General features: G+C 40.4%; 1 protein-coding gene across 1 annotated transcript in view; it reads right to left on the bottom strand.

Moving 5' to 3' along the window:
• The window catches only part of bckdhb (branched chain keto acid dehydrogenase E1 subunit beta), a 49,502-nt gene that overhangs the window by 19,408 nt on the left and 2,920 nt on the right, over positions 1-27,174 (bottom strand). The window contains exons 3-8 of the mRNA XM_047599288.1: positions 25,834-25,902; positions 21,978-22,111; positions 19,693-19,848; positions 17,619-17,727; positions 14,247-14,344; positions 12,279-12,389 (exon numbers count right to left, since the gene is read on the bottom strand). Coding sequence (XP_047455244.1) covers positions 12,279-12,389; positions 14,247-14,344; positions 17,619-17,727; positions 19,693-19,848; positions 21,978-22,111; positions 25,834-25,902 — 677 coding nt within the window. The remainder of the gene's footprint in view (positions 1-12,278; positions 12,390-14,246; positions 14,345-17,618; positions 17,728-19,692; positions 19,849-21,977; positions 22,112-25,833; positions 25,903-27,174) is intronic.

Raw genomic sequence — 27,174 nt, 5'->3', positions numbered from 1 at the left:
ATATTCTCTATAGTTTTAAATTCTTCAGGTGTTGATACTAAGGAGGCATCTGACCAGTCTCAGTTTAAGATGTTGACAGCTAATTGTAGCTGAAACCTACTGACAGACAGGCAGAGAAGAACAAGGAGTCTTACAACAGATGGTATGGTCTGAGATTACATTAAGAAAAATAAGACATGCAGAGAGATTCAATCCACAGAAGAACAGAACCAAGTTCTCCAAGACGCTAGACACAAACCAAGAAACCCGGTGCTGTTATATGGGAGCTCTTTTGTTTTTATCTACTGCACTTTATATGAAGGTCACTGATAACTACTAAGTGCACTGTTTTTGAAAGCACCCCCACATTACTTTTTGGCACAGCACAGAGGTTAAACACACAATCACTTATCAGAAAATATGACAGATGGGAACTCTGATGGCAGTACGAAAGAGAGAGTGCATTGAAAAAAAAAAGTAGTGGAGACTTGAAAAGTGAACAGCCAAGTTTAGAGTGTCTGAGAAAAACATGAATATATTTAAAAGTTTAAATATCTGTTACCATTTCTGAAGTGTGTCTGAAAAGTTAAGGCTAAATATTATAGCCGAGTTCAAAAGGAAAACAATGCGGATGAAAAATTATTATTACATATTGGTTTGGTTTCAGTTTATGTAACTGACTTGATGATTTATAACCGACTTATAAAGGAGCCAGGAAAATCCCTGGGCAGCAGACTATCTGGTGGTGTGTATTGTATCTGAGCAGACCTCTTGGATGCGTCTCCCGTCTTTGTGACTTCAGACGCTATGCGTTTTCCGCTTGGTCCCGTTATCGGACGGGTTGACCTCGATGATCTCAATCTGCCCGCACTTCTGGCCAAGGCTCTTGAGCTAAACTGTTCTCTCTGGTGGAAAACGGACAACCTGGCTCAGAGAACCAACAGTCCTTCCAATTCAATGTGCCGTTTGCTTTTAGAGGGGCTGTTTTAAATAATAAAAAATGCCATTGCCTTCATCATCTGGTGCCACATTTAGCAATTTGTCGCCAATCACTGTGGAAATGTGTAATTTCCCAGGTCTCATTTAGATTTTTGCATCTACTGTCAAAGCTCTGTGGTAATTAACCTCGGGGGTATGCTATAGTAAAGTGTATAGGAGCCAGTCTGGGGTAAGAGACATAGCCCTGTGATCCGTAGCGCTCGCTGGCTACAGAATAACCATGGCTAATGCTAAAAATGTGTCTCAGCGTCTGTGAGCGTATATGATTTTTCAATGCCTCAACGTGTGGATTTGCCAAATTCAAAGGCCACATTTCTCCACTGAGTGACACTGGGAAGAATTTGAGAAATCTCCAGTGCCTAGCTGTGGAATGTGAGCAGTAGCTAACGCCAGGAAGAAGAATGGAAAAGCGGTCAATAGCCGTCGGAGGCAAGTGGAGGAGTTGGAGGAGACAAGGAGGAGGGATTATCATACCTTGAAAACGTCTCCCCAAACCACAAATGGGTGCCATTAAAGTAATATTTTGTGATGTATATATTTAATCAAGATAAATTACCTAAATGCAGTAATGCGAAGCGCTGGTCGAGGGTTGCTTCTTTTGTGATGCATTACGCAATGCTTTTCACCAGCAACCCCAGGAGAGAAAAAGAGGAGCTGGATCCATCAACGAAAAAACTATTATGAGTAATTTTCCACTGATATAGTCACCGAACCACGGCGAGACCCCCCCTCCCCGAATACAACTCATAGACATGGGTTGCATTAATAAGAATATTGGGCCCAAACCTCTGGCCACTTTCTTCCAGTGCCATTTTCTTTTTTTTCTTTCTACTTTGATTGTTTCCAGCGTGCGTGTGTGTGGGTGACAGCAGGCCAAAGATATTAGGGGTGCTGTGGTGGGCCAGTGAGCGTATACTGGCTGAGACCAGTCTGAAGGCGGAAGGGAAACGGAGCTATGTACAGCCAGTTCAGAGGATTTAGTCCTGCAGTTGTGATCAACACACAACAGGGGATTCCCGTCTTTCCAAAAACTGATTTTCCTGCAAAATCCTAATATCTACAGATGAACAATGTTCCCTTTGCGCAAATCTCACTTTCTGAAGTCAACAGTTTGCCGATGTGCCAGTTTGCCAAATGTTTGTAAGAGTTTTTGCTAGATGTTAATACATCATAGCCTAAAACACATGAAATCTGGTACATTTGGATAATTATATCTGATCCAAGAGTCTCTGTATTAATGCCTCTTATTTAATTAAGTTTTCATTATCTTGATAATACCCACAATGGAGTCTAGGGGATCTTTTATTCACTCATCTTTTCCATTTGGTATAAAGGTGCTAAAATTAGTTAAAATATTAATTGATCAATTCAATTTATTATGTTAGTTTGATTAATTAATTGTATTTTTAACAAAAACACTAATTGTGAGAATAAACAGAAGGAATTTGGATTTAGGTTGTACATTTGTTCTGGTGAATTATGAATTGTGTTACATTTTAGATTAAGAAAAAAAAATAAGAAAGAAAAAAATGTTATTCAACATGATAATTGTAAATAGGTGTCCTACTTCTGTATCTTTTTAAATTTCTACACCAACAGAGTACACATATCTCTCTACAAGATAATCAAACAAGGTCCAGCATTTAAAAACAACAAAAAAATACATTTTGTGCATTGCGTGTATCCACATCCTCTCAGATGCGATGAAAAATCACTTGCTACCACTTTAATATTTCTGCTGAACTGTAGTTTACAATTTGTGAAATACTAGTCTAAAATAGAGTAGAAACACCTCTTGTTACGACTAACACCAGATCTAAACACACAAAAAACAGACTGGCCCTCTTCCACCATCTGGAGCCCACCTGTTGGTAGCCACTATTTGCAGTTGTATACAATTATCATAATGAGCCTTGAGCGGATTATTATGAGCTTGAAGTTCATATTTCAAAGTGGGAAACGAAGCAAAGCGGACGGGTCATCATTTCTACTTTAAGTTAGATGGAAATGCAAAGCGCGTAGGAGTCACCGGGGTGCTAATGGAACAAGGCCACACAACAATGTCAAATTACGTCAAATTAAAAGCGATGCCTCCGAGTTCAGATTGTGACTTTATTAACTTTGAATGAATTAGCATGTCTCAAATGGGGGTTTCAGTGACATCAGTGTTGTGACAGTTTAAATAAAACACAGGCGATGGGCAAATTAGGACCGAGTACGAGTAATGTGAACCGGCCTTTGCCAGCTGATTTACTCCAACAAATTTCCATGTGGTCAATCAGAGGATGACTTCTCTGGATGGACTCCACTCATTTTCATAATTCAACACGAGTTTCGCAAAAGCCAAAGGACAATGAGAGTGCTATGAGGGACAGATATCAAAGCAGACTTATTCGATGGTTGGACAGGAAATGTGTGTAGTCTGCACAATATACATTTGTCAGTTTTCTTTGGTTTAGTCTCAATACAAATTATTTAAAAATCGAATGCATTTTTTTTCATAGACTACTTGACAAACATAAATGCTTGTGAGTTGTGGGTTCATTAATAAGGTGACATCATCATCGTGTTTTTTTTTCCTATAAGTGACCTAAGAATATCTTTAAAATGGAAAAACCTCTTGATGTTTATTATGCAGTTATTAAAAATGCTGCTGCCAGATATGTCCTAACAACCTTGTGTCAAAACTGAGGATATGGAAAAACGTCTGTCGGATTGTTGCCATAAGTCAAACTGATCATACAATTAAAGGGATCACTTAACCACAATAATTGGAGCAATCAAACATTTAGTTATAAGATCGAATTTTCCACAACATATTGAGAAGAAGAGAGGGGATGGGGGTAAAAAAAAAAAAAAAATCATCACCTAAATATTGCTTGTTTGGGTCTCCCAGTGAAAGCAACAGCCAGTTTTATTAGTCATAAATAGTAAAGTTATGGTTCAAACTGCTTGTGAGTCTGCTTTCATGCATTATCAGGAGACTGTTTCCACTTGAGGAGGCCAGGATCTTTTTTTTTTTTCTTCATTCAAGTGTTTTCAAGTTATATGCCTTTAATGTGTGGTTGCAGTTTTGGAGGACGTTCCATCAATCCTATTGTGCACTGCTCTGCTAATGTTACTTTAAAGCAAACTTTAAATAACAAAATATTCACCCCATATAATTACGGTAGGTGGAATTAAAAATAACAACAAGTCAAGACGAGGTTAAATTGATGCTGAGCAGAAAACACTAGTGGGTCCATGACTCCATTTGCCTTCATGTCACTTTCCACCTGAGGGAATGACAAACAAACATATCTCAGTACATTGTATCCTGCCTGGCTCCTGGCTGCTTCCATATGCTGTGTTTACCTGCTGTCTTTGACTCCGTACGCACATTACAGCTTGAAGCCATTAAGTGAGAATGAGGGGGTGAGCAGGGCCTTGATAAGGACGTCTTATCTGTACAGTGAGTCAACAATCCCAGAGCACTCGGAACACAAAACATAACCTGCATCACTTCCAAGACTCACAACAGATGCTGATGCACATTCCTCCCTAAGCGCTCCTCCCTACAATACTCCTCATCCTCTATTACCCATCCAGTAAATTTTGCCTTTGTTTGGGATTCCCAAGATAATTTTATTTATGTTCTTGCTTAAGACTTGAGATATTGATGTCCTTAGGTGACTTCTTGTGCATGTGTTTTGGGGGTTTAACAGGTTCAGCCAAACTGGTTGGTTGCATCACTTCGAGGGCTGTGATCCAGGCAGCGTTGCAGTCGCAAAGACTTAAACTGAAGCGCCAGCCAAGACACATCTTTTAAGAGGGAGAGTTTCCTCACATTTAAGAGAAGAAGATGCGCTGGAGAAATCTCAACAGACACACCAGAGACCCACCAGCCAGCTCAAGTACAGAGTCTGTATTGCTTTGCAACGTTCCTACACTGTAGTTGGTCCAGCAAATCAAGTACTAATGCGAATATAATGACAAGTATTCTGGCATTACTTTAAACAACTTGTCTGGTGTGGTTGCGTTGCCATGTCACAATCCTTAGAGGTTTGAACAACAGCAACAACTCACAGGTGAAACGGCTACTGTTGCTTGGTGATGCGGGCATAACATTATGACCGCCTTCTAAATATTGTTTAAATCTCCCTTATGCCTCCTCCAAAGCAGCAGAGTCAACAGAGAATGGACATGAGCCTTCTGAGGGTGTCCTGTGATGTCTGGCAACAGGATGTTGTTAGTGGAGGTCTTTGGGTCCAATGGGTTGAGAGGAGGGGCCTATGTGGAACAGGCTTTTTCCAGTGCATCCCACAGATACTTAATCAGTTTGAAATCTAGAGAATTTGGAGGCCAGGCCAACACTTTGTGCTGTTTTTCATTTTTTTGAGTTGTTGGTAAACTGTTTTTGTGTGTGTGTCAGGCTGCATCCTGCTGGGGTTGGCTGCTGCCATCAAGGGGCGTCATTGCTATGGGGTGGGGGGTGCCTGGTCTGGTCTAGGTGGGTGGTACATGTCTAAGTAACATCTACATGAATGCCAGGTCCAAAGGTTCCCAGCAGAACATTAGTATGTCACATGATAATGAATGTTATTTCCTTATACTGCCAGTGTTTTTAATGTTGTGGCTAATTAGTGTATCTTAAAATTATGGCAACATAAGCATTCACCTCAGCAAGTGCTAACTGTACATCTCAGGAAACTGAACCATTATTCCAAAACCTGTAGACGAGCTAAAATTGGGTGAGAGGCAAGGTACATCATAAACGAGACCCAGCATTTGTTAAAGTATTGACTTAATCACCCAGATTTTAAATCTGAAATGTCAAACAAGCCATCACAATAAGTCTGTGGGTGGTTCGGTTGTTTAAGACCAGATCTGTCAACCCCTCACATTAACAAATACTCTGGGCCAAACCTCTGTACCAAGCGAGGTCTGGCCCAGATTTCTGCTCTAATTGTCTTGAGGCTTGAATCAGGGGATTATTCAATCTAAAAATCCTGTAGTTACCCATTAAAGAACGGTCAGAGCGCCAAATGGGAAGCTTGAGGACTAAGCAAATAATTATGGATTTGTACAACATGGGTTTTGCTTTGTGTTTGCTGTATTGACGCTCACTGGAAGTCTGATTGACATCTTATGGGCTGACAGAAGAGAATTATGAATGTCATGTTGGAGGAGGGATTTGACATGTGTTGATACATTTTTGAGACTACCAGCTATAAAGAATTATTGACATTGGATTACTCTGCAAACGGATTTGATTTGACCAGGACGTAGCCTTTGCTTTTTAGGGGTTTTATAAGCTGATGGGACTTGTACCCTTAGAAGCTTGCACACACTTGCTAAGACATGTGCAGATTAACATACTCCCCATCATTGGAAGAAAAAGAAAAAAAAAAACTCAGTAGTCTAATATCAATGAAAGAAGCAAATGAGATAAAGACAGACGTTATACTGAGCTTTGTGCTTACCAAGTAACTAAGAGACATCAACACAACACTGGCTATAAAAATATCCCAAAAGATATGAGACACTGACTGTATTTTGACCCACTGCATCTTGTGCAACTTTTTGTAAAGTGCTTATCTGGCAATATAGAGCATCAACAGAAAAGAGGAAGATGAACACTGTAAACCACTGATGTTGTAGGAGAAAAGAGGGAAATGATCCAATCTGTCCCAGGAGCTTGGTAAAGTATAATATTCATACTTTCACATGACTTTTGAGCTTTTTATTAGTGGTGAATGGTCAAGTATGTTGGAGTCCATCTACGGGGCTTTCCCACTTAACACAACTTAATTCTGGCCACATCAACCATTTGATACCAGCAGGTCATGGCAGCAACATCCTTCAGAAAGAAAGGCCTCGTTAGTGTGGACATTTAATACTCGACACTGCAGTCCGACAATTAAAAACAACACACACAAAAAAATATTTGTTGTGTCAGGTGCAGAAGCTGCTGCAAAATGTGTGGTACTGAAGGAAGCACTGTGTTCAATCACAGTTAATGAACCGGTGACTGAGTTACAAATGGCCCTGGCAGGCACGAGGATTCTTCACCTGCTGGATTTGGAGTCTGGAAAACCTGAGGATGAGACAGAATCGCCAGCAACAGTCCAACAGAATAATGAAAGCAACAGAGAACTTTTCATACTCCCTACTGGCCACGTCAAAGCCAAGTTAAACAATTGTGGATTTGTGTAACAACGGATGGAAATGCTGGCTAAACGCCCATCCGAACAACAACAACAAAAGCCATTAAACTGTGGGGAGTAAAGCACCCCACTCAGTGAGGAATCGAAAAGCTCTTATGTAGGATGTGCTCCTTTCATGAGCATCTTTACATAACTCCACACATACTCTGCCCAAGCACGACAGGAAGTCTATCCACAGCATATCATCTGAGCCGTGGGTCTGGCAGAGGTAAACCGTCCATTTCGTTTATCCCTTAAAGAAGGACTATTACATTTACTGGACCGCTCTAGACAGAGGAACAAAATAAAGAAACACTCCGTTTTCCTGTACTTTTACAGCAATTCCTGCCCATGATTCCCTTTGTCAACAAGAGGGTTGAATATATTTAGATCCAAGTATAGTTGGTGGCTGCCAGAATGGAACCCTCAGGAAAAGAAAGATGCCATGTCCCTCCATAGTGCAGCCTTAATGATCTCTCATTCAGGAAGACATCATTCTTCATTTATTTTATATGTTCACGTTAAAAAAACAACTCACACTCTACATACAAATCAGCTTGCCACCGAACACACACACAAGTACACGCATCCTTGGCTGAAAGATATGCAAGGTAAATGTGAGTCACAGGACATGAAAAATTTTAATTGGCTGTCAGCAGCCGGATGCGTGTCCACGGCCTATCTCACTGTCTGCACGCTCCGCGCATCTGACGTGCATTTAATAAGAAGTACAAAGGACCAGCCTTACAGAGACGTGTGCATGTCGGAAAAGCTGGACACCAGGTGCACAATCTTTTGAATTAAGGAGTTGATACAATGTCTTGGCTACTCCCTCTCTAAACCTAAGAATAGCATTGGTACCAAAAAAAAAATCTATTCATCAGAGCCTTTTCAAAAGGCTCCTCAAGTTGCTAACCATTTTCTGAGCAGAAAACTATTCTGTTTTTTAGAACAGAAAATGCCTCAGGACTACACAAGGATGTGATAAAATGCAGTAAAATATAACCAAATATCCTGCTGATATATAGTCAGATCAGAGAAATTATAAGAGTGGTTGTTTTGTTCAATGGATCTCCTAGAGTACATCTACTTTGAAGATGTGTTATTAGTGCAGTGTACCATGCAGGCGTTTCTGAAGGATGTTGCTGCCATGATTAAATGAACGGCTTGTGAAAATAATAATGACCTTACGGGATATTTTGAGGATCATTTTACATTTAATAATAAGGGGATGATATTTTGACCAATGAACTACATTTCGTCTCTGTGGGATGACTAAGCCTGGCACTTAGTACTACAAGACTGACACAACTTCCCAATACAGGAAAAAAAAAGTGATACCAATATACCCAACCAATGCCTTTTCTTAACTTTTCATTTGTTGCTTTTCTGTTTAAAATAACTGTATGTTTTATCTCTGTGACATTTGGGCAGGGCAATAAATTAATTCATGATAAAATCAGTCCACAGATTGACTGGTAATGACTAATCACTAGCTGTAGCTGAATATAGATATTTAAAACTAGCGTAAAACTTGCATGAGTGTGTTACAGTGTGGCAAAACTTTGAGATGGTCCTGTGGCTGATGGTCATGTGGCTGCATTTAAAGTCATGCCAGTCCAGAGCAGCTGTGCAGCACCCAGTAGTTAGGGCACCACAGTGCAGGGTTACTGAGGACACACAGGGCCCTGTTTCTCATTTTAAGCATTTATGTCAACTCTCATTGGTACAGAAAAATGACCAATAAGCTTTGGTGTTTTTGTCCCATTGATTTTAAGAGACTTAACGATCGGTCTGTTTATTCTGTCAATGACCGACCTAGCCATTCAACCACAAATGTATGACAAGTGAAGTGACATACACTTATCATAGCACCTTTCAGTGGGCGTGATATATTAGGCAGCAAGACAAAACATTTGTCGTCAATGTATGTGTGAGAAGGAGGGAAACTGTAGTGGAAGGAATTGAGCGACTTTGACAACAGCAAAATTATGATTGTGATCGCCACTACTGGCTCAGAGCATCTCCAGAACTACAGCTCATTTGTGGTCTTCTCACTCTGCAGTCATCTCAGTCAAATGAAGGCCAAGGAAGGAACATCAGTGAAAGAAAAGCAGTTAATCAGCTACCAGGATTCATTGATGAAAGTAGGAAGAGTAGCATAGTCAAAACTGATGAAAAAGTTTATGCTGGCTGTGGCAGAAAGCAACTTTCAGGACTTAACAGATCTGTGCATAGTCTGTGCACAGATGGGTCACTGCTGTTTGGGAGACTGGCACAAAATATGAATGGTCATAATGTTATGGCTGAATAGTGTATTGTTTCACTTGTCAATCTTCTCAACGGTAAGGTAAAAATTACATAATTAATGAATTAGTGATTGAAAACAAAGAAAATTCCTCTAACTCAAAAAACTGAACGCAAAAAAACTTCTGCAACATTTCTTAAAAAAATAATAATATCCACACATTATAAAACATATTATTTAACTAATAAATTGGCCAATGCATTGACTTCTGGTTCACCTCCAGCCCCTCTAAGTACATGTAATGTAGGCTAAATGTAGACATCTGTAACATTTGCAGATTAAATCTACAGAGGAAGCACCGATACAAGCAAGACTCACGCCAAGCATTACAAATAAACAATAAACAACTAAAGGTCATCTCAGCGTCATGTCTTCAGTTCCTTTTAGGCATCAAAGGAACAAGATATTGCATCTGCGTGTCTCACCAGCAAAGGTTCTACCACCTTTTATTTGTAGTGACAAGTCTTATGTAACCTGCTCACATTTGTTTTCATTCTGTATGCTACATTCCTGGGTATTCGTCTGTGAGCTTCAGATTAATTAAAAGATACAAATGACAAATCTTAATGTGTATTCCTATGCATTAGTCCTGGTGATAACAATCATGATTTAGACTGAAATTAATTTGGCGCCTTTGCTGGAATCTGATAATAGTTTGATTAAAGGCCGACTGCTCAGAGACTAGAAAATAACATACACTGACTAGGGATATTAGTGTATGTTCTAGTGCAACAGCAACTTCACTGGAGAATATGAAAGAAGGAACGAGGTCTGTTTGTGATTGTGTTTTGCTTTTTATTAAGCTGCGGTGGTGAATTTCTTGTGGAATACCAACATTGTGTGGCCATTTTGTTGGTGTGGGCCATTTCACTTACCCATTTATTTAGGGGATAAACCTGTGCAGACTTGGTTTAAGGGTTATACTTGGCTCCACTGTAACACCGATCTTAATCATCACAGCAAGACACTTGAACTCCTTCTCTTGGGGCAGGAATTCATTGGTAAAGCTTTCTAATTACCCGCCAATCTATGTTTCAACCTGTGCTTATGGTCATTAATGGGTAGTAACTGAAAGAATGGATACAAGGTTCCCGTGTAGGGTGGCTGAACCCAGCCTTAGAGATAAGGTGAGGATCTAGAACATCAAGAGGCAGCCTGGAGTAGAACTGCTGATCCTTTGCCTTGAATGGGGCTAGTCAAGGTTGTTCGGGCATCTGGTTAGGATTTCCTGTGGGAATCTCCTTTTGGAGGTTTACCAGACATGGCCAGCTGGGAGGAGACCCCAGGGTAGGCGCAGAATTTGCCTGAGGGATTATATATCGTCTGGGATCCCAGTAGGGACTGGAATGTGTTGCTAGGGAGAGCGATGTCTGGAATTCCTCCAGTCTGATGCCACTGCGACCCGACCTCACATAAGCCAACAAGGATGGGAGGATGGATGGAATCAGAAAAAACTTTATTTATGCCCGAGGGGCAATTACGATGAATAGATGGATGGATGGATGGATTTGACCGTTACAATGAGATGATGGTTATAGTGGGTAAAGGTTAGGATTAGGCACTTAGTTGAGACAGTTAGGGTTAGGAAATTTAGAATGCATTATGTTAATGGTACATCCTAACAAACACAGAAACACCGGTTTGTATGTGTTTAAGGGTTGTGGGAAAAACAGTATGGATTTGACAGATAGTTAACAGGTATTTGGTGATGACAGAGAGATGTTGAGAAGCAGTACATAAATTAACTATTCAATTTCATGGCTGTTGTTTTAATGGGACATAGACTCGAAAAGCCCCCTTTGAAGAAACAATCAGTAACTGACTACTGCTCACTTCTTTTTCCAAGTATTTCAGGGCGAGCACAATATTACAGTTTCTGCCATCAGTTCCAATTGACTCCCTATTAAATTACTACCCTGCGACCACAGTTTCATCCTGTGCTTTAACCGTTGGTTATAAGATTTGCTTGGCAGCAGGAGCAGCACGGTGCCCAATGACAAAGTCGTACGTTGCAGGAGAATGAAACTTGGATGATAAATATGCAAAATTATATGTGGTTATTCAACTATAAAAGGCAGCCATGTTGACACAGACAGACAGCTTGTGATTTATTCAAGAGAGATTTAAAAGGCAGCATCCTGAGTGTGGAGGGCATGCATAATGAAAGTTTATGGTTATAAAGCCCCTAGAGGTCTACCTCAACACACACCTTTGGCTTTTTCAAGGAGCTCTGAAAATCTGGCTTTCTCCAGCTGGTCTCTTGGTGGTTTAGTCTACCGACACTCGTCTCTGGTGAGCAGGAAAGAATCTTTCTGTGCCGCTGTTCCCCAAGCTGTCTTGTGTCATGCTCCTTACCCCACTTCAAAGTAAATAAAGATGGAACACTGTCTGGAAAGCAACCTCCTTTCTCAAAGCCCTCCCAAATAAAATATTTTGTTTTGGTGAGCGCTGTAGCCTGGGTAAGGCTGAGGCAACATAAACTAGTAGTGGAGCCTCACCAGCAGTGGAAGGAATCCTGTTTATCAAGCACCAAAGAGAACCACACAGTCCAGAGGAACATTGCCTCATATCGTACCACAACAAACACAAATCCAGAAGGAAGATTATCCCAATGTACAGCACAGTTTATATCAAATCTAAATCCAAAGAAGAGTCAAAGTTATCACTTGGGAATACAGAATGTGGACACTGCTCTTCCCTAAATACTCAAACCGGTGCTCTGCATATGAAATGCATGTGTTTGGCATCAAATGCATTTTTGTTCAGGGTGTCAAGTTTGTGGTGTTGTGTGTGTGTGTGTTTGTTACCTTGCAAACAGTTTCAGTGTCCCAGGGCAGGATTGTCTGTAAATCAATGACCTCACAGGATACACCTAGTTTCTCTTGGGCCATGTTGGCCACCTCCCTCATGACATGGATCTAAGTGAAAGAAGAAAAGGAAGAAAGCCTTCTAATTAAATGTGATAATGCAGTTCGGTGCCTGCAACTCCATAAATGCTGCCTTAGATTTGTGGGTTTTCAATTCCAACAGGCTTACATAAAAACATCTAACGTGAGTGACAATAAACACATTTTTTACATTATGTCCAGATGCCACATGGTTCAATGTTTATTATAACCCAAACAGAGTTGTTCTGTTTTGACGTGAATACAATTTCAAAGCTCCTGCAAAACACCCATTAAGCTAAACAAATAATTATGCAAGTTGTGGAATATCAAATAGTGCATATGCATCACTGGCAAAATTTGCTCGAAATGTTCATGCCACAGTACTGATAGTGCCTTACATTTACAATTACAATGGCATATACTCACTTGACAAAACATTAGGTATACTGGTGAAAAACAAATGCATTCTTTTGTAATGGCCCTGCACTAAAATGTGAGTGCTCTTGAGTTCAGTTTATGTGGAAACAGCATCAGAAGGGCGATAAATCAAATGTATGATCACTTTGGATGTGGACGATGTCATTTGTGGTGCTGTTAAACTGGACGGATTTAAATACATTAAAACTGTTTCTGTTATCTAGCTTAATGACCAAAACAAAGTTGCCACAATAACAGAAACATGCAGCACTGCAAAGCACAGCCTCCAGCATGAAAACACAGTTCAACAGCTCTCTCAGATATTTGAGGCTAAAGCCAGATACCATTAACTTAACAAAGACAAGATTTAGTGCATTTATTTTCACATGTAGCAAAAAAAAAAAAAAAATCTAATCTAAAAACATCTAGTAGGTATATACTGTAAAAATATTCTAACATTACCTACAATAGTACAAATCACATATTTTTTTTTTTTTACATTTTCAGTTAATAAAACAACATAAATAAGCATTGGATGCACAAAAGTAAAGTTTATTGTTACGTTGTGGAACGCTAAAGGTGCACAGCATCCAGTATAGGACTGCATTATAAACAGAAGGCTAACAATAGCAATTTAAAAACAAAAACAATTGAATTAGGATTCAATAATTCAGCATTTTAGACGTCTTTGCCTGCTTTCATAAGGAACAGCCAAAAAACATCAACCTTATACACATCATCTTATTTGCAGAAAAGATGTTTTTATTTGGATGATCAGACACTTGTTGTTAAGATTGGACATTGCTCCTCATACTTCAGTCTGTACATGTTGTTTTCTTTATTTTCATCTGCACGAGCCTGACGGTCGAGGGGAGTAATGAGGTGGGGAAGAAAAAAAAAAGTAATTTCAAAAAGGGTGTTATGCTTTCCACGACTTTACTGGATCCTCTTTTTCAGTCCACCCTTCAACAACAATACTGGCTTTGATGGAGACGTTTTCCTTCAATGCCCTCCGACCCCCCTGCCATGCCACAGGTACATTACGCCCTGGATAAGCCTGTTAAAGTGTCTGGGTACAATCGAAGACGGAGATGACTCCTGGTGAGTTACAGGCACATTTATACCAAGCTGCAGAAAATAAAACCTCTCGGATGAAAAGAACAAGGCAACAATGGAAAGTGTGCAGCTGACGTGTAGTGTTAACACACGGAGAGCTAAGAACGGCCTTGATGTTGTGGAGATGTCTGGGCAGATACAGTCTCAGGCTGCTGGTTGAGAGGCCTTGCTGGGACATATGGGGCTTGTGATAGTCTTAAAATTAATCCACTGCTAGCCTCTGTGGCTTTAAACGTCATTTAGTGGAGATGAGATTTGCCTTCTTTCTTCCTGTGGCCATGGAAAATGAGCCTGAGACACATGATAACTTGCTGAGAGCTGAGAGTCTCCTCAAAGATAAGTGGAATTGCCTACCTGCGTCCCCCAGGCAACCAGAGTGACATCGCTTCCTTCCTGTAGGATCTCAGCCTGAGAGAGCGGGATGGTGTAGGGCTCCACGGGAACCTGCTCCACTGAGGAAACACACACACATTTATATGCAAGCGGACATGAAAAATAACTGAGGGTCAAACTCAAACACAGTCATTCATCATTCCGCTATGCAGTCTGTGGCTTTCATGTAAAATACGCCAATCTTAAACCGTACCTCTAAATGACAGACTAGATGACAATCTGGTAATAAAAAAATAAATAGAAAAAACGAGCTGTCGAAAACACAAATTCCTACTCTAGAACTTTTTATCTGGCCCATTACAAAAGCTTCTTCGTGCTTTTTCCACAACCTCATCGCTCATCAGAGGCAGTGTGCTTTTATCAGCACAATCAGATGCATGATCTAACGACATCTTCTGCCAACTAGGGTCCTTCAGCTGTGATTAATCTTGACAGCAAAACATTGGTGGGATAGTGTATCAATCAGAAAAGGGGCCACATAAACAGAATATCAGTCCAAAAGGGGGAGCCCCACAGACGGCCTCTCTTTGAACTTAAGCCCAAGATAAAAAGCAACTAAGTGTATGGTTTAAATAATAGTTGTCAATGTCTTGGAAAACTTAAGCACAGTCATGGAATTTATTACAATGCAAAAGCTTCTAAACTCAAACCGCCATTGCTTTTTAATAAGCAGTGTATTAGCAGTATTTATACTACACAGACACAACAGTCATCTTAAAATGCATTATTTAACACAGTTCACCGTCATCAATGGATTTTGGTTCCAAAATTTGCAGAGTGCAGGAAGTGTGAGTGGACTTTGGAGGAAGCGAACAACTAAAGTATCTGTTCCAAGGCAAAATTATTACAATTAGTCATACTAATTACACTCTTGAGAGACCTTTCTGGAAACCTTGAACAGCTTTCATGAACCTTTTGACCATTCGAAAAGCCATAAAGGAAAGAAAAATTGTCCATCCAGACGAGTTGCCATGTTAAAACAACATCAAGTGCTCTGGTGAAGCATATGTAACTCCTGGTTTAGGCTTCTAGGCGAGACAGAAAATTGGCCAATTCAGTGGAATAATGGTATTTTTCAGAATGTTAAAATTAAATTATGAAAACTAGGTTATGGTTTAATAAGTGGAATCTCAGGCCCCACAAAACAGCCTCAATGGGACAAATGTGCGGTTTTGGTCCTCTCCTCACAAAAAAAAAAGTAGAGGCCGCTGCAATTAAAAACATGACTTCACGATCCAGGCAGAGATCATTATAGGCACATGGCACGAGAGCTGCTTGGCTCTGCCCCTTTTGGAAATCCAAACAACTTAACATGCTACCACTAGCCTTCAGTGAGGAGCAAATGAGTGATTTGTGAAAATGTAAAAGCCCCTTTCAGAGGACAGTTTAACACGCTGATCTCATGTCTTAATTAAAACACCTTTTTCGTGAAAGCCACAGGGGCAATGCTACAAGATCAGACCTGGTAACATATCTGTATCATTTTGAATAGTCTTAAGAGATGCAGACAAGAACAGGCAAGAAAACCAAAGTGAAGCTGCTACTTGATCCCAGACATCATTCAGAAACAGCACATTTCTGTCTGTATATATGTCATCACTCCACAAGAGGCCAATAAAGTCACTGTAGGAACACTGCAAACAACAACCAACTCAGACAGCGGCTCCGAGCTGCTCCGTTGATGCCCATTAACGTGAAAAATAATGCTTGTATTACATTATCACATCCCCTGTTGACTAATTCTTTCACAGCCACTGGCTCCTACATACGTATGACTATTACAGTATATGGTCACAGTTGTGGTATATTAAAGACATCAATAATGATGAGAGCGAGTTTACACTATGTACCTGCTTTTATCTTTTGCCATATATTCTACGTGTTTCATAACTATGGAAACAGGCAAGACATGTAATAAGAACTAATAAGCATTTAGTAAGTGATTTAATGTCTATTAAGGTAGAGCAGGCACAATGTCATTGTGCCTCCCCCTCACTCAGACAAATATGAGATGACACCACCATCAACAACTCTTCCCTCTTACATTTTAATAATTAAAACGCAGTTACAGTAATGTGAGGGCTTGTGAGGGCAACGTGGGAATGTAAACAAGGGATCGAACATTGTCTGAAAGTCAGTAAGTTAGTTAGCTGCATGGGTTTATATTGTGGTCAAATAACACAGTATGTCATATTAGCTGTTAGCAGTTCCTGTTTGCAGTCTAACCTTGGGTACACAGGTGCAAAGTCACAAAGTGCACAGCTGCAATACTGACAACTAATTTTCAGCCCAGAATCCTGTGCTGCATGTCCTGGTACTTTCTCTCTCTCTCTCTCTGATTTTCTGTTCTGCCTACGCACTACAGACTATTCCAGAAAATAGTTTACTGTATTTGCAATGGGCGTCAGTGATAAAGTTGGACAGTCAGACAGCGTGACTGAGTTTTATGTCAACGAAGGAGCATGAACTTAGATGCAAATTGCACGTAATATCATTATCAACCTGTTCACATCAAGATTTAATACGACAACGCATGAATTTGCACCATCTATCACTGTCCAGACAAGAACAGATCCCTGAGGGAACACTGAGCTGGATAATCCAAAAAAGTAGAAGTAAGTATCATGTTATTTTTGTTGCCGCATCAAGTCTTAACCAATCTCTTATGTTAGAGTATAACCTGTTCCAACAAAGAAACATGGTTTGCAGAAACAGTTTAAGAACTCTATTTGGCCATTATTAAAGAAGGAAACTTAAAAAAACAAACTAAAAAAAAAAAAAAACTAACAAAACATCAGAGGCTTTTTTTTGTGGATGGTGGTGCCAATGGGTTCCACTTGAGTCTTTCATGAGATTAATGAGCCTTCCATTGCTTCCTTAAATCATGGATATCAAACCATTATCATGTAGCCAACTGTTTTGCAAGAGCTGCCAACGACTGTAAAGAGTTTATTACAGTATTGCTGGACACCTTTGTGCATGGCAGCCTGCCCAAAGCCATGCTGGCCTTACAATTATCCTTGGACACTGATGTTCCCTCCACACAAGTATGGGAGGGGGAGAGGTTTCAGCTCGGCACTTCACAGTCCATTTAGACTGTCTGCTTCACACTCGTGGCACTGTTGACCTCACTCACATTGTTTGCAGTCAGGAATATTGTTTGCTTGTCTTTCCCCAGCTTGTAAAAGGCACAGCATTTGCTTCCAATAAAGAATCAAGGCAAATAGATAGAGGGCCAAGGACGGCACGTTGCTGGAGGAAGTTCAACAAAAATAAACAGGGCTTCAGGTTCACACTGACTACATGTTTATATTTACACACAAACCATCTTACCTGCTGCTCTGTACAGGATCTTGGGCTCAAAGAATATGCATGGGTTCTTGTCAGCAATGCAGGAGAGGAGCAGCCCTTTGGCCTGAACCGGACTGCGAGGTATTACAATCTGAGGAACACATGACATTGATTAGGCTAAGTAAAGCAGATTCACAGTCCACTTTAATGTGTTAATCATGTAAATGTTCAGTTAAACAGGTATCCATTGAGTCACTATATATCTGTACATGATGTAAAAAGGCTCATTGATCAATGTATTGCAGTTGTTATTTATTTTATATATATTATTATGACATATGGTGACAATCCTGGGGAAAATGCTGTATTAAGTAACTGCATTTACATTATGTGGATATGAATGCAGAGGGTTAACTAGTCGTCAGATGGGTTCAGAGGTTCAGAGGCAGTTCAGTGAAATACTTCAGGGAGTGATAGAATAAGGAGCAGTAGTCACAGTGAGATGTTGCATGAAGAGCTGCATCTCAATCACAAAATGGAAAGACAAGAAATATGCTTAATGGAAGTGTAATCTTATTTTTTTTTCTCTTCTAATCACTAGTTTAATAGAATAAAAATACATAAAATCTAAATATGACAATAGAGCTTAACCCTTTAAAGGATGGGGTATTTGCTCTATTGACAATATTCAAAGTGTGTCTGAACACTGGGGAGTTGTGTTTTTGTCTGGAAGACCTTTGTGACATTTCAAGGGTATAACTAACTTTGTTTTATCAATAAATTCATCCAAACAACTCCCTCTTCCTGGGGCTCCCTGGTCTTTCGTCGCTCCCCAACCTGCAGCCGACAGCAGCGGTTTGAATTGTGTTCATCTGTGAGTTACGGTATTTCATATCCCACAAGCTTTTCTTAAAGTCTTAAAGGGTTAACCGAGGCTGTCAGGGTGCGTTGGGGCTAAACCCTCAAATGTAGCGAACAGAGCGGATATCAGGCGAAAAGATGAGAATTTATCAGTTTGACCTTTGCAGAGAGACAACACGTTTATTGCTCTGTGCGCTGGTTACTCAAAGCAGATGAACTGTATCCGGAAACTGCTCGGCCCATCTCAGTATAAAGCATGTTAGAAATTTCCACAATGACCGCATGTACGGTCAGCTAAAAAGAGGCTCAGAGAGGGATGTTGCATCTGCCATTTTAACATGAACTTGTTTACTTTGAACACATGCTGTTAATTCCACCGCAGTGACACCATCAGCGCTCAGAGCTTACTGAACACAGCCTCATAATACTAATGGGCAGAGATTAATAGTTTCATTCCATAGGTCACAGGTACAGAGTCGCAGCGGCAGGCCCTCGGAGGATGACTCGTATGAGGAACCTTTCCTTTCACTGTGCTGAAGTACTTTCACCTAATTGAGACGCGAAATAAAACATCTGTTCCCTTTGTTTATAGAGCGGACAATAAAAAGTGTGACTGGTTAAGAGAGCAGTAAGGTGAATTGCTCTCAACTTTTCCTTCTCTTGCACAATATGGAGAAAATCCTCGATGACAGTTCAGTAGGGTGATGACGATGTGACTGAAGTAAACAAATCTGAAGGGTAAGTACATTTTCCTAGCTATTCTCTCATCCCCCAGTAATCCTGTTGGCTGTGCTCACTAATAAAATGACACAGCTCCTCTGATGGTAGTAGGTCCTTCGTCGGATAGTTCGCATACTGAATGGTTATTCTATTTCAGACAAGTTTTTGTAATGGGTTCATATTACTATGGGTATGAAAATAAACCTCATTTTTCTGTATTAACCTGCAAAATGAATTCACGACACATAGCAAAGCACCCTTGTGTTACCTTCAGTGGTATAATATAATAATAATAATAATAAAAAACATGACTTGCAGTATTCTGGCTGCATTTGCATGAACAATTAATAATTGAAAACATCTAAGCAGCACAACCTTTGCAACCCCAGTGAGGATAAGCGGCAGTAGAAGATGAGATGAGATCAGAGCAGCACCAATCGGATAATATTTCAAAACTGGATTTTCAGAAAATAAAAAATAGAAGCTGGGGAAAAATACAAATGAGAATCTGTAGTAGACAGAATTCAGGGCTAACCTTGATACCGGGGCAGTGGGCGAAGAAGGCTTCAGGGCTTTGAGAGTGGTAAAGAGATCCGTGGCCGACGCAGCCCCACGGAGCACGGATGGTGAGGTTCCCACAGTCAAACAAGTTGCCAGAGCGGTAGCGGTACTTGGCTGCTTCATTGACAATCTGGAAAGAGGCGAATATGACCACAGATTATTAGGGGGAAAAAAAGTGAAAAATTAATCTATTTCTGGGACATATTTTTATGTGAGAATGACAAGCATGAGATTGTTATGTAAATATAAACGAATCAATTTCCCAAAATGTTATAAAAACAGAGTTTTCTCTGCTCGGCTAAACAGAGACCACACCAGTGGACATTGTGTCTGGCTTCCCATTCTCTCTGCTTTTCCTCTTAGAGATACTAAAACGCTTCTTTATTTTTAACGAGCACTATCACTCCAGCTGTCTCCGATTTCACTTACTAACTTGCTTCTACAGTTTCTGGTACTGGGCTTCTTCCAATAAGGCGTCCTAAGTCTTCCTCCCTGAAACTCAGGTGGGTTGTTATTTCAGGTTTTATGTGTCTCTCAGGTCAGTTTGGACCGCATCGTTTTAAGTGAGAGCACAGAAGGAGAGAGGGAGCCCACTCAAGGTACGACACCACGTTCAATCATCTGTTTCTCTGAATCGCAACAGGAGGCTCTTGGAAACTCCATTATCACATATTCTGTTTTATGTTGCCTTGACTTAGCAGTGGGTACTCACATTTGTCTTGTGGAGGGCAAGAATACACAGAATGACACTAATGTCAACATGTATGCACGGTGAAACGGCAGCACTGCCCACCGTCCTGCTCGGCTTGTCAATGTCACATTAATCTTCCTCAGGGAAGGACCAAAGAAGGAGGCTGTAGTAAGGGCTTCCTTTGTTCAGCGGCTTTGAGTAGGGTTGCAGTATATGAAACAACAGACATTCAGGGTCTGTTACGAGGAATATGTTAAACAAATGAGAAAGACGGCCCATTTGGAAAGCAAGACAGAAAGGGGTTCTTTGTCTTGCTCTCCGTATGTCTTATGGCTTTGGATGTAGAGCTGAGAATCAACATTATTTCCATGCAAATTAAACGAAATTTGCAGAGAGAATGACCATGTTTGTACGAGAAAAGACATATAAAAGTGATAAAAAGAAGTAAAGATAATGAACATAGATTGTTGATGCCGTAACAACAGAGGTATGTACTATTGAGTGCATAATCACGGCACAAAACACAAGGAAGAATGTAAGTTATCAAAAAGTAATATTGTGATTTTAAATTATAATTGTCTAATAACACATAAATCAGACCTTCAGTTGAGACATATTTTCGAAGACGCTAGGTTAAGGGATTGTGGTGTAATCTGAAGACGACAAGCAGCCGTTGGCAAATGTCGTGCCATCAATGAGGTTCTAGTTGGACCCTAAAGACAGTCAGACACTAAAAGTATGTGTACACAGAGGCATCTACTCATTTTTCATCTTAATCTAACCTGAACATTCCAGATATTTTCACAAGAACGTGATTTTGTTTTTTGCTTTTTTATTATTATTCAAGGGGCCTGTGTTACTGAGAACACAGCTCAGCGGGTTTGCTGATAGAAGACTCTATTCTAATAGCTGTAATGTAACCGCAGCCTCTAGCCTCAAACAGATATGATAAGCTGATTATAGGGCTGCAATAAACTCATTCATTTTTAACTCAACAAAACACAAGGTGTTTTCCTCACGACTAACTACATCAAATCAAATAGGAATCAAAGCGGGATGCACTGACGCTACACAATCCTTTCTTGCTGTTATTCCTTATTTCTAACAATGAATGAATGAATGAAAAATTTGTTTGGACTTCACAATGCTTTGAATGATGCAACAGTACAACGCTGCCAGTGGGTCATCAAGTTTGCCTGAGGCTTTGTTTGAGGCTCATTTTTTCCACAGATTTGTTTTTGATAGACACTGATAGATAAAGATGAAAAAACAGTTATATTCTATAACTGTAGATGTGATCACATGTTTTGGGTTTTGAATATCTTCTATACTGTGCCCATCGCAGCATTAACTATAATGGCCGTGTCCTGGTTTTACTGAGTTGTGACACTGAGAAGACGGAGTTTTGATGTAAAAGGCAGGTTTCAGGGAGGAATCCAACATCTCTTTAACCAAACACCGTGGACGCACCAGTGAATGTCTTCTGAGTCCCACTGACAACTAGTTTTCACATTGACGCTTGGTTGTCTTGCGTTACTGTTCCACCGAGTTAGGAGAGTGTGCCGTACCTGGTCAAAAGCAGGATAAATGTAGTCAGCAAACTGGATCTCAGCAATGGCTGTGGCACCAGCCACCGCTGCACCGATGCCAAATCCCACAATCCCCTGCTCGCAAAGGGGAGTGTTGAAGACTCTGTCCTTACCTGAGGACAAAGTCGGGAAACAGAAGAAAAATAAGATGACGTTGGAAGTATTGGCTATTTAAGACAATGATAAAAGTTCTCTGAAAGGTTTAAGGCGTGGTGACTGCCATTCAGGCTAGGATTGCTGAAAGCGTTAAGAATTTAATTACTCATTTGGGATGAATGACCACAATTGTGAGAAATAGTGGGACTTTTCTGTTGCTTCTCGCACTTCCTGATGAGATTCCAAAGATTATTCTGCTACAAAGCTATGCGGTCGTAGGATAAATGATGACAAGCTGATGACTTCTCCTCAGCTGTAGCTATCCAGGCCTGCGAGACACGCACGCACGTGCACGCACACCCCACTGAATAAAAACAGAAGTTTAAAAAAAAAGGGGGGGGAAAAAAACTATTTTCCATTCTCCACCCTATAATCTGAAAAAGAGCCGCAAGAGTGGGAAGCTAAATTTGGGCTGAGAATGTTATTTTTGCTCTCATCTTTGTGTATTTGCCAGTGCAGTCTTTTTGTGTTTTGCTGGGAAGTGTGCTTCTCAGCAGTCAAAATCTACCCTTACGTGCCCTTTGTACTCACAAAAGTTCAATTAGCAACCACAGCGCCACAAACCCTCGGAGGAACAAACAATTAAGAGATCAAAATTTAGTGCCTTTCTGCTCAGACTGAAGTCGACCTCAAAAATGCAGCATTCTGTGAAAGTGACAGTAAATAACATGCATGTGTGCTTCTGTGTGTCGTCTGAGCAATAAGTAGTAAGCCAACTAATGACAAAAACACACATCCGAGTAAAAATAACACAGGCGTGTGGATGTATGTGCCTCGGTCGTTCACATGAGTTTAGAACGCGACTTTAAATAGACGACATGTGACTTTTATAGTCAGCTGTCTGATATCAACTGTGCTTTGAGTGAAAAAGGGTAAACACAGAGAGAGAGAGAGCATACACACTAATCAGAACATAGAGTCAATGCGAGCGGTTGTATTTTTTTATTTTTTTTTTTGGGAGGTGGAGGGGGGGTGGCCACTCAGAAGCAGCCAGCGTTGGAGAGCTGATCAGCGTGGTGAGTGCATCCGCCTCGTAAAAAGCCATTCATATAGCGTCCAACCTGCATTAACCTCTGTTCTGTGAAATGGCTGCGGGTGGCAGAGGTGTGCACCATCCCTTTCAGTAGTGAGAGGGATAAAAACAGCTTTGCACTCGTCACTGTACACAAGGATGAGATGGAAAATAATGATCTCTTTCCAAAGGTCAACACTTCTGACGTCAATGAAAACAAAAGGCAAAGCCAGCTTCTCTAGGATGGAGCCGAGACTTCTCGCTCTCGAAACGACGAAGGCAAAATGTTGATGTCCAATTATTTTTACACCAAATAAATATGAAAAAAAAAAAAAAAAAAAAGACGTGCAACTGCACGGACAGCTGAATTTAGCCAAATATACAGGGAGCTGTTCAGCTGGAAGGTGTGATCACATTCAGAATGTGAGACAGTTGGACAAAGTGTTGTCATCGAATTCGTCCTCGAATCATTTGAATTTAAACATGTAAGAGGTAGACACGTTGTTAAGTGTTTTCCAGTGTAAAGAGACAGAATCTTAAAACACATGAAGAATGATACGATACGTTAAGACTATTTGTGTGTCAGGGTGGACCGAAATCTAAACTTTCAAAACCAAGCCAATAAACAAACACCAAGTTTTCCGTAACCATTTTCAGCTATTTGAGGTTTGATCATCCCTCTCATAACAAATAGACTACTAATAATTACTATCCCTTTCCTCTGCTGTGGTTTAACAATAGCATCCAGCTGGTTCGCTGTGTGGCCACCTCTTGATGCCTGAAGACTTTAAGTCTTTCAAGGCAACTGGACTTGATTTTGTTCTAAACATCCCATCAGTCACGTAGAAGCCACTTTAATAAGTGGTGAAATGTCTTAAAGAAGTTCCAGTTACCATTGTTTTCTTCTAATATTCACATAAGAGTATTGGAAGGAAAAGCACATTCATTTGTAATGTGTTCCGATGGTTTTCTGGAAATTCGATTAAAATTTGCACGACATTTGGATGAAAATGTGACCACGGGAGGAAATGCCCAGGTGCGACTGATAAAATGAAATCCTTTTTGGTTCTTTGGTTTAAAAAGGAAACACACTCTTTGTGGATCTGGCCCGATTTTAACCACAAACTGCTCACCACAAGTGTTTTTTGCAACACATCACTTGTTTTTTCCTCATAGTTGGAGGATATGGGGCTTGTGTGAAAAGTGTGCTTGCATGAGCACCAAAGCAAAGAAGAACACCAGCGAGCATGTTGTGCAGACAGGAATCTACTGTCCACCTATGCACTGTGCATTCCACAAGCTTTGCAATATTCTGCAAAGCTTCTGCACCATCGCAAAAACACAATCGCCTTTAGAGCTTTTTTTCTCTCATTGTGAAGGATGCAGCCGTCTTGTTTGAATTTCGCTTCAGTTGTCAATGGGCAGGCCTCAACGCATTCACGAGGGAGAATTATTCTGTCCACCTCTGTGTGTGTGTGTGTGTGTGCTGCTTTGTGCCATTAAGGCATGCAGTTTTCTTTAAATTCATGTGTAAAAAATGTGAAAACAAAGATTGCAAGGTGACAAAACATTTAGTTTAAATTGACACAACATAGATTAAATGAATTAATAAAAAAATGTATAGTGTGTGCCGGGCTGGTTTGTGCCTGCTGGCTCTCCATCACGGATTACTGATGGGACACTTGAAAAGAATAAAGCCACGTTTATATTATTGGTAGCACCTGTAGTTTTTTTTTTTCTACTGTGATGAGCCAAAACGTCAGCTGTGGAAAAGGTCTGAAGGAAGCAGTGCAGCAGCAACTTCTGTCGAGTGTGATTTAGTGCCGGTACTTCCTTCAAGGCCTTAAATCACAGAGAACAAACAAATAGCTTACTGCAATACAATGTGCAATAACACTCTGGCTCTGAAGTATTAGTTATAGCACTGAACACACTGTTCTTACCACAAAATACAGTCCGATGCAACCACACAACAAACAGCAGTCTCAAATTTAAAGCTGCTGCAAATTTAAGGCTGAAATGCTAATTTAAGTAAAAGCTGTGCGTCACAAAAGCAGCATTGAGGTCTATATATTGTATAGCTTTGTATAGCATTGTATAGCCATGCACTGTATGTAACAGAGTACACATCTTCAAAGCACTAACACTAACAATGTGTCCTACTAAGCCCTGAACGTAAAGCTGCTTATACGATAAAAACTGCTAAAACTTAGTTACAGTTTCTCACCGTCTCAGCTGCAATAATACGTCTACATTACTGTACATCTTTCCATCACACTTGTATGACTTGAGTGATCCTCTAGTAAGCCTTGTAGCACTATGAATGCACTATTCTAATTTTGAGTACAGAGAATAAAAAGGGAGCTGCAAGAAGAAACTCACTGTCATTCTATATCAAGTCTTTGTCTCAGGTTTGTAAGGTTGCCTTACTACAACAGACACATACTGCAAATGGATCCTTTTGGTCCTCTAGGTGAACACTGAGTGGTAATGTGATCCTGCACGAGCAGGGAGCGATGCAGAGTCTCTGCAGTGTTCTGCTACCATCTAGTGGTGAACCAGTGTCACACACACACACATACACACAAACTGGACAACAGGTTGTCTAGATGCTGCAAATTTCGCGAATGTGACTTTTGAACGACGTTATTTGAAGGTGTCTCTTACCATATTTGTCTCTCAGACCCACTGTGCATCGGAAAACTCCACCAAAGGCGACATCTTCCCCAAAGATGACTGCAGACGGACAAGACAGAGCAATCAGCAGTGTGAGTTTTAGGTCGTTTAGCACATGTCAACAGAAGACAGAATATACGCAGTAAAGATTTAAACTGAAATCTATAAACATAGATACATACACTGGACAGGCATAACATTATGACTACTAATACTGTGCAGGCCTCATCAGAGAATGGACATGGGCCTTCCTTGTGCGTCCTGTGGCGCCTGGCAACACAATGTTGTTGGTGCAAAAATGCCAGGTCCAAAAGTTTCCCAGCAGAACATTGAACTGTCACTAGATGGTCAATGTTATTTATTTCTCCTGTTAGTGGTTTTAATGTTGACATTCTGTGGAGTAACACCAACCCATTAGAATCATGATGCACTACAAAGACTGATGAGCCATAACATTATGTCCATTATGCTATTAATCACCGACTGAGTAAATAACCAGTTATCTGGTTATCAGGCACCTGTCAGTGGGTGGGATATAATAAGCAACAAGTGAGTGTTTTCCTAGGATCCTCAGAGTTCATGTGTTAGATGCAAGAAAACAATTTGAGGGTCATATTTTGATGGCTAGGCTATTAACAGCGGTCCAAGGGAGGAAAAGCGGTGAACCAGTGACAGGATCATGGGCGACCAAGGCTGACTGATGCGACTGCGTGGTCCGATCCAACTGATAATCTAGTGCAGAAAAGGTTTAAGCTGGTTCTGATAAAAAGGTGTCGACACACACAGTGCAACACAGTACACTTTGTATGGGACCGTATAGCCACAGACCACTCTGGGTGCCCATGCAGACCCTGTCCATGCTCCAAGAACCCACAATGGGAATCAGAGCATTGGGGGTGGGGTTGTTCTGCAACATGGTTCAGATGTTGGTACGCATCAAAGCAAGATCCACATACTCTTCATTAACTGTGGAAACTTACTGTTCAAATTCATTGTATAGATCTGCTTCTGCCCTTTATTTTCTTTCTCTGCATTGTTTTAGTCTGAAAGTCTAATTTATGTTGAACAGTTTTTCCATTTTTTTAATGCTTTTTTAACTTTTTTTTTTATGTTTATTTAAGTACTTTGTCATGTACCAACTGAGCAAAGGGACCAGCGTCAAATTCCTTTTACATGCACACATACTTGGCCAATTTAGCTGATTCTGATTTTGATAAATGCCAGGACACAGGTTTTCCGGAAGAACATTACAATGAGATCAATGTTAATCACATATTGGTGGTTTTAATGCTGTGGTTGATCGATGTTTATGTATTTCTTCGATGAACATGC

The sequence above is a fragment of the Mugil cephalus genome, chromosome 11 (assembly GCF_022458985.1).
Source record: "Mugil cephalus isolate CIBA_MC_2020 chromosome 11, CIBA_Mcephalus_1.1, whole genome shotgun sequence".
NCBI lineage: Eukaryota > Metazoa > Chordata > Actinopteri > Mugiliformes > Mugilidae > Mugil > Mugil cephalus.
Note: the sequence above shows the minus strand (reverse complement) of the source record. Positions and strands in the feature narration are given on the sequence as shown.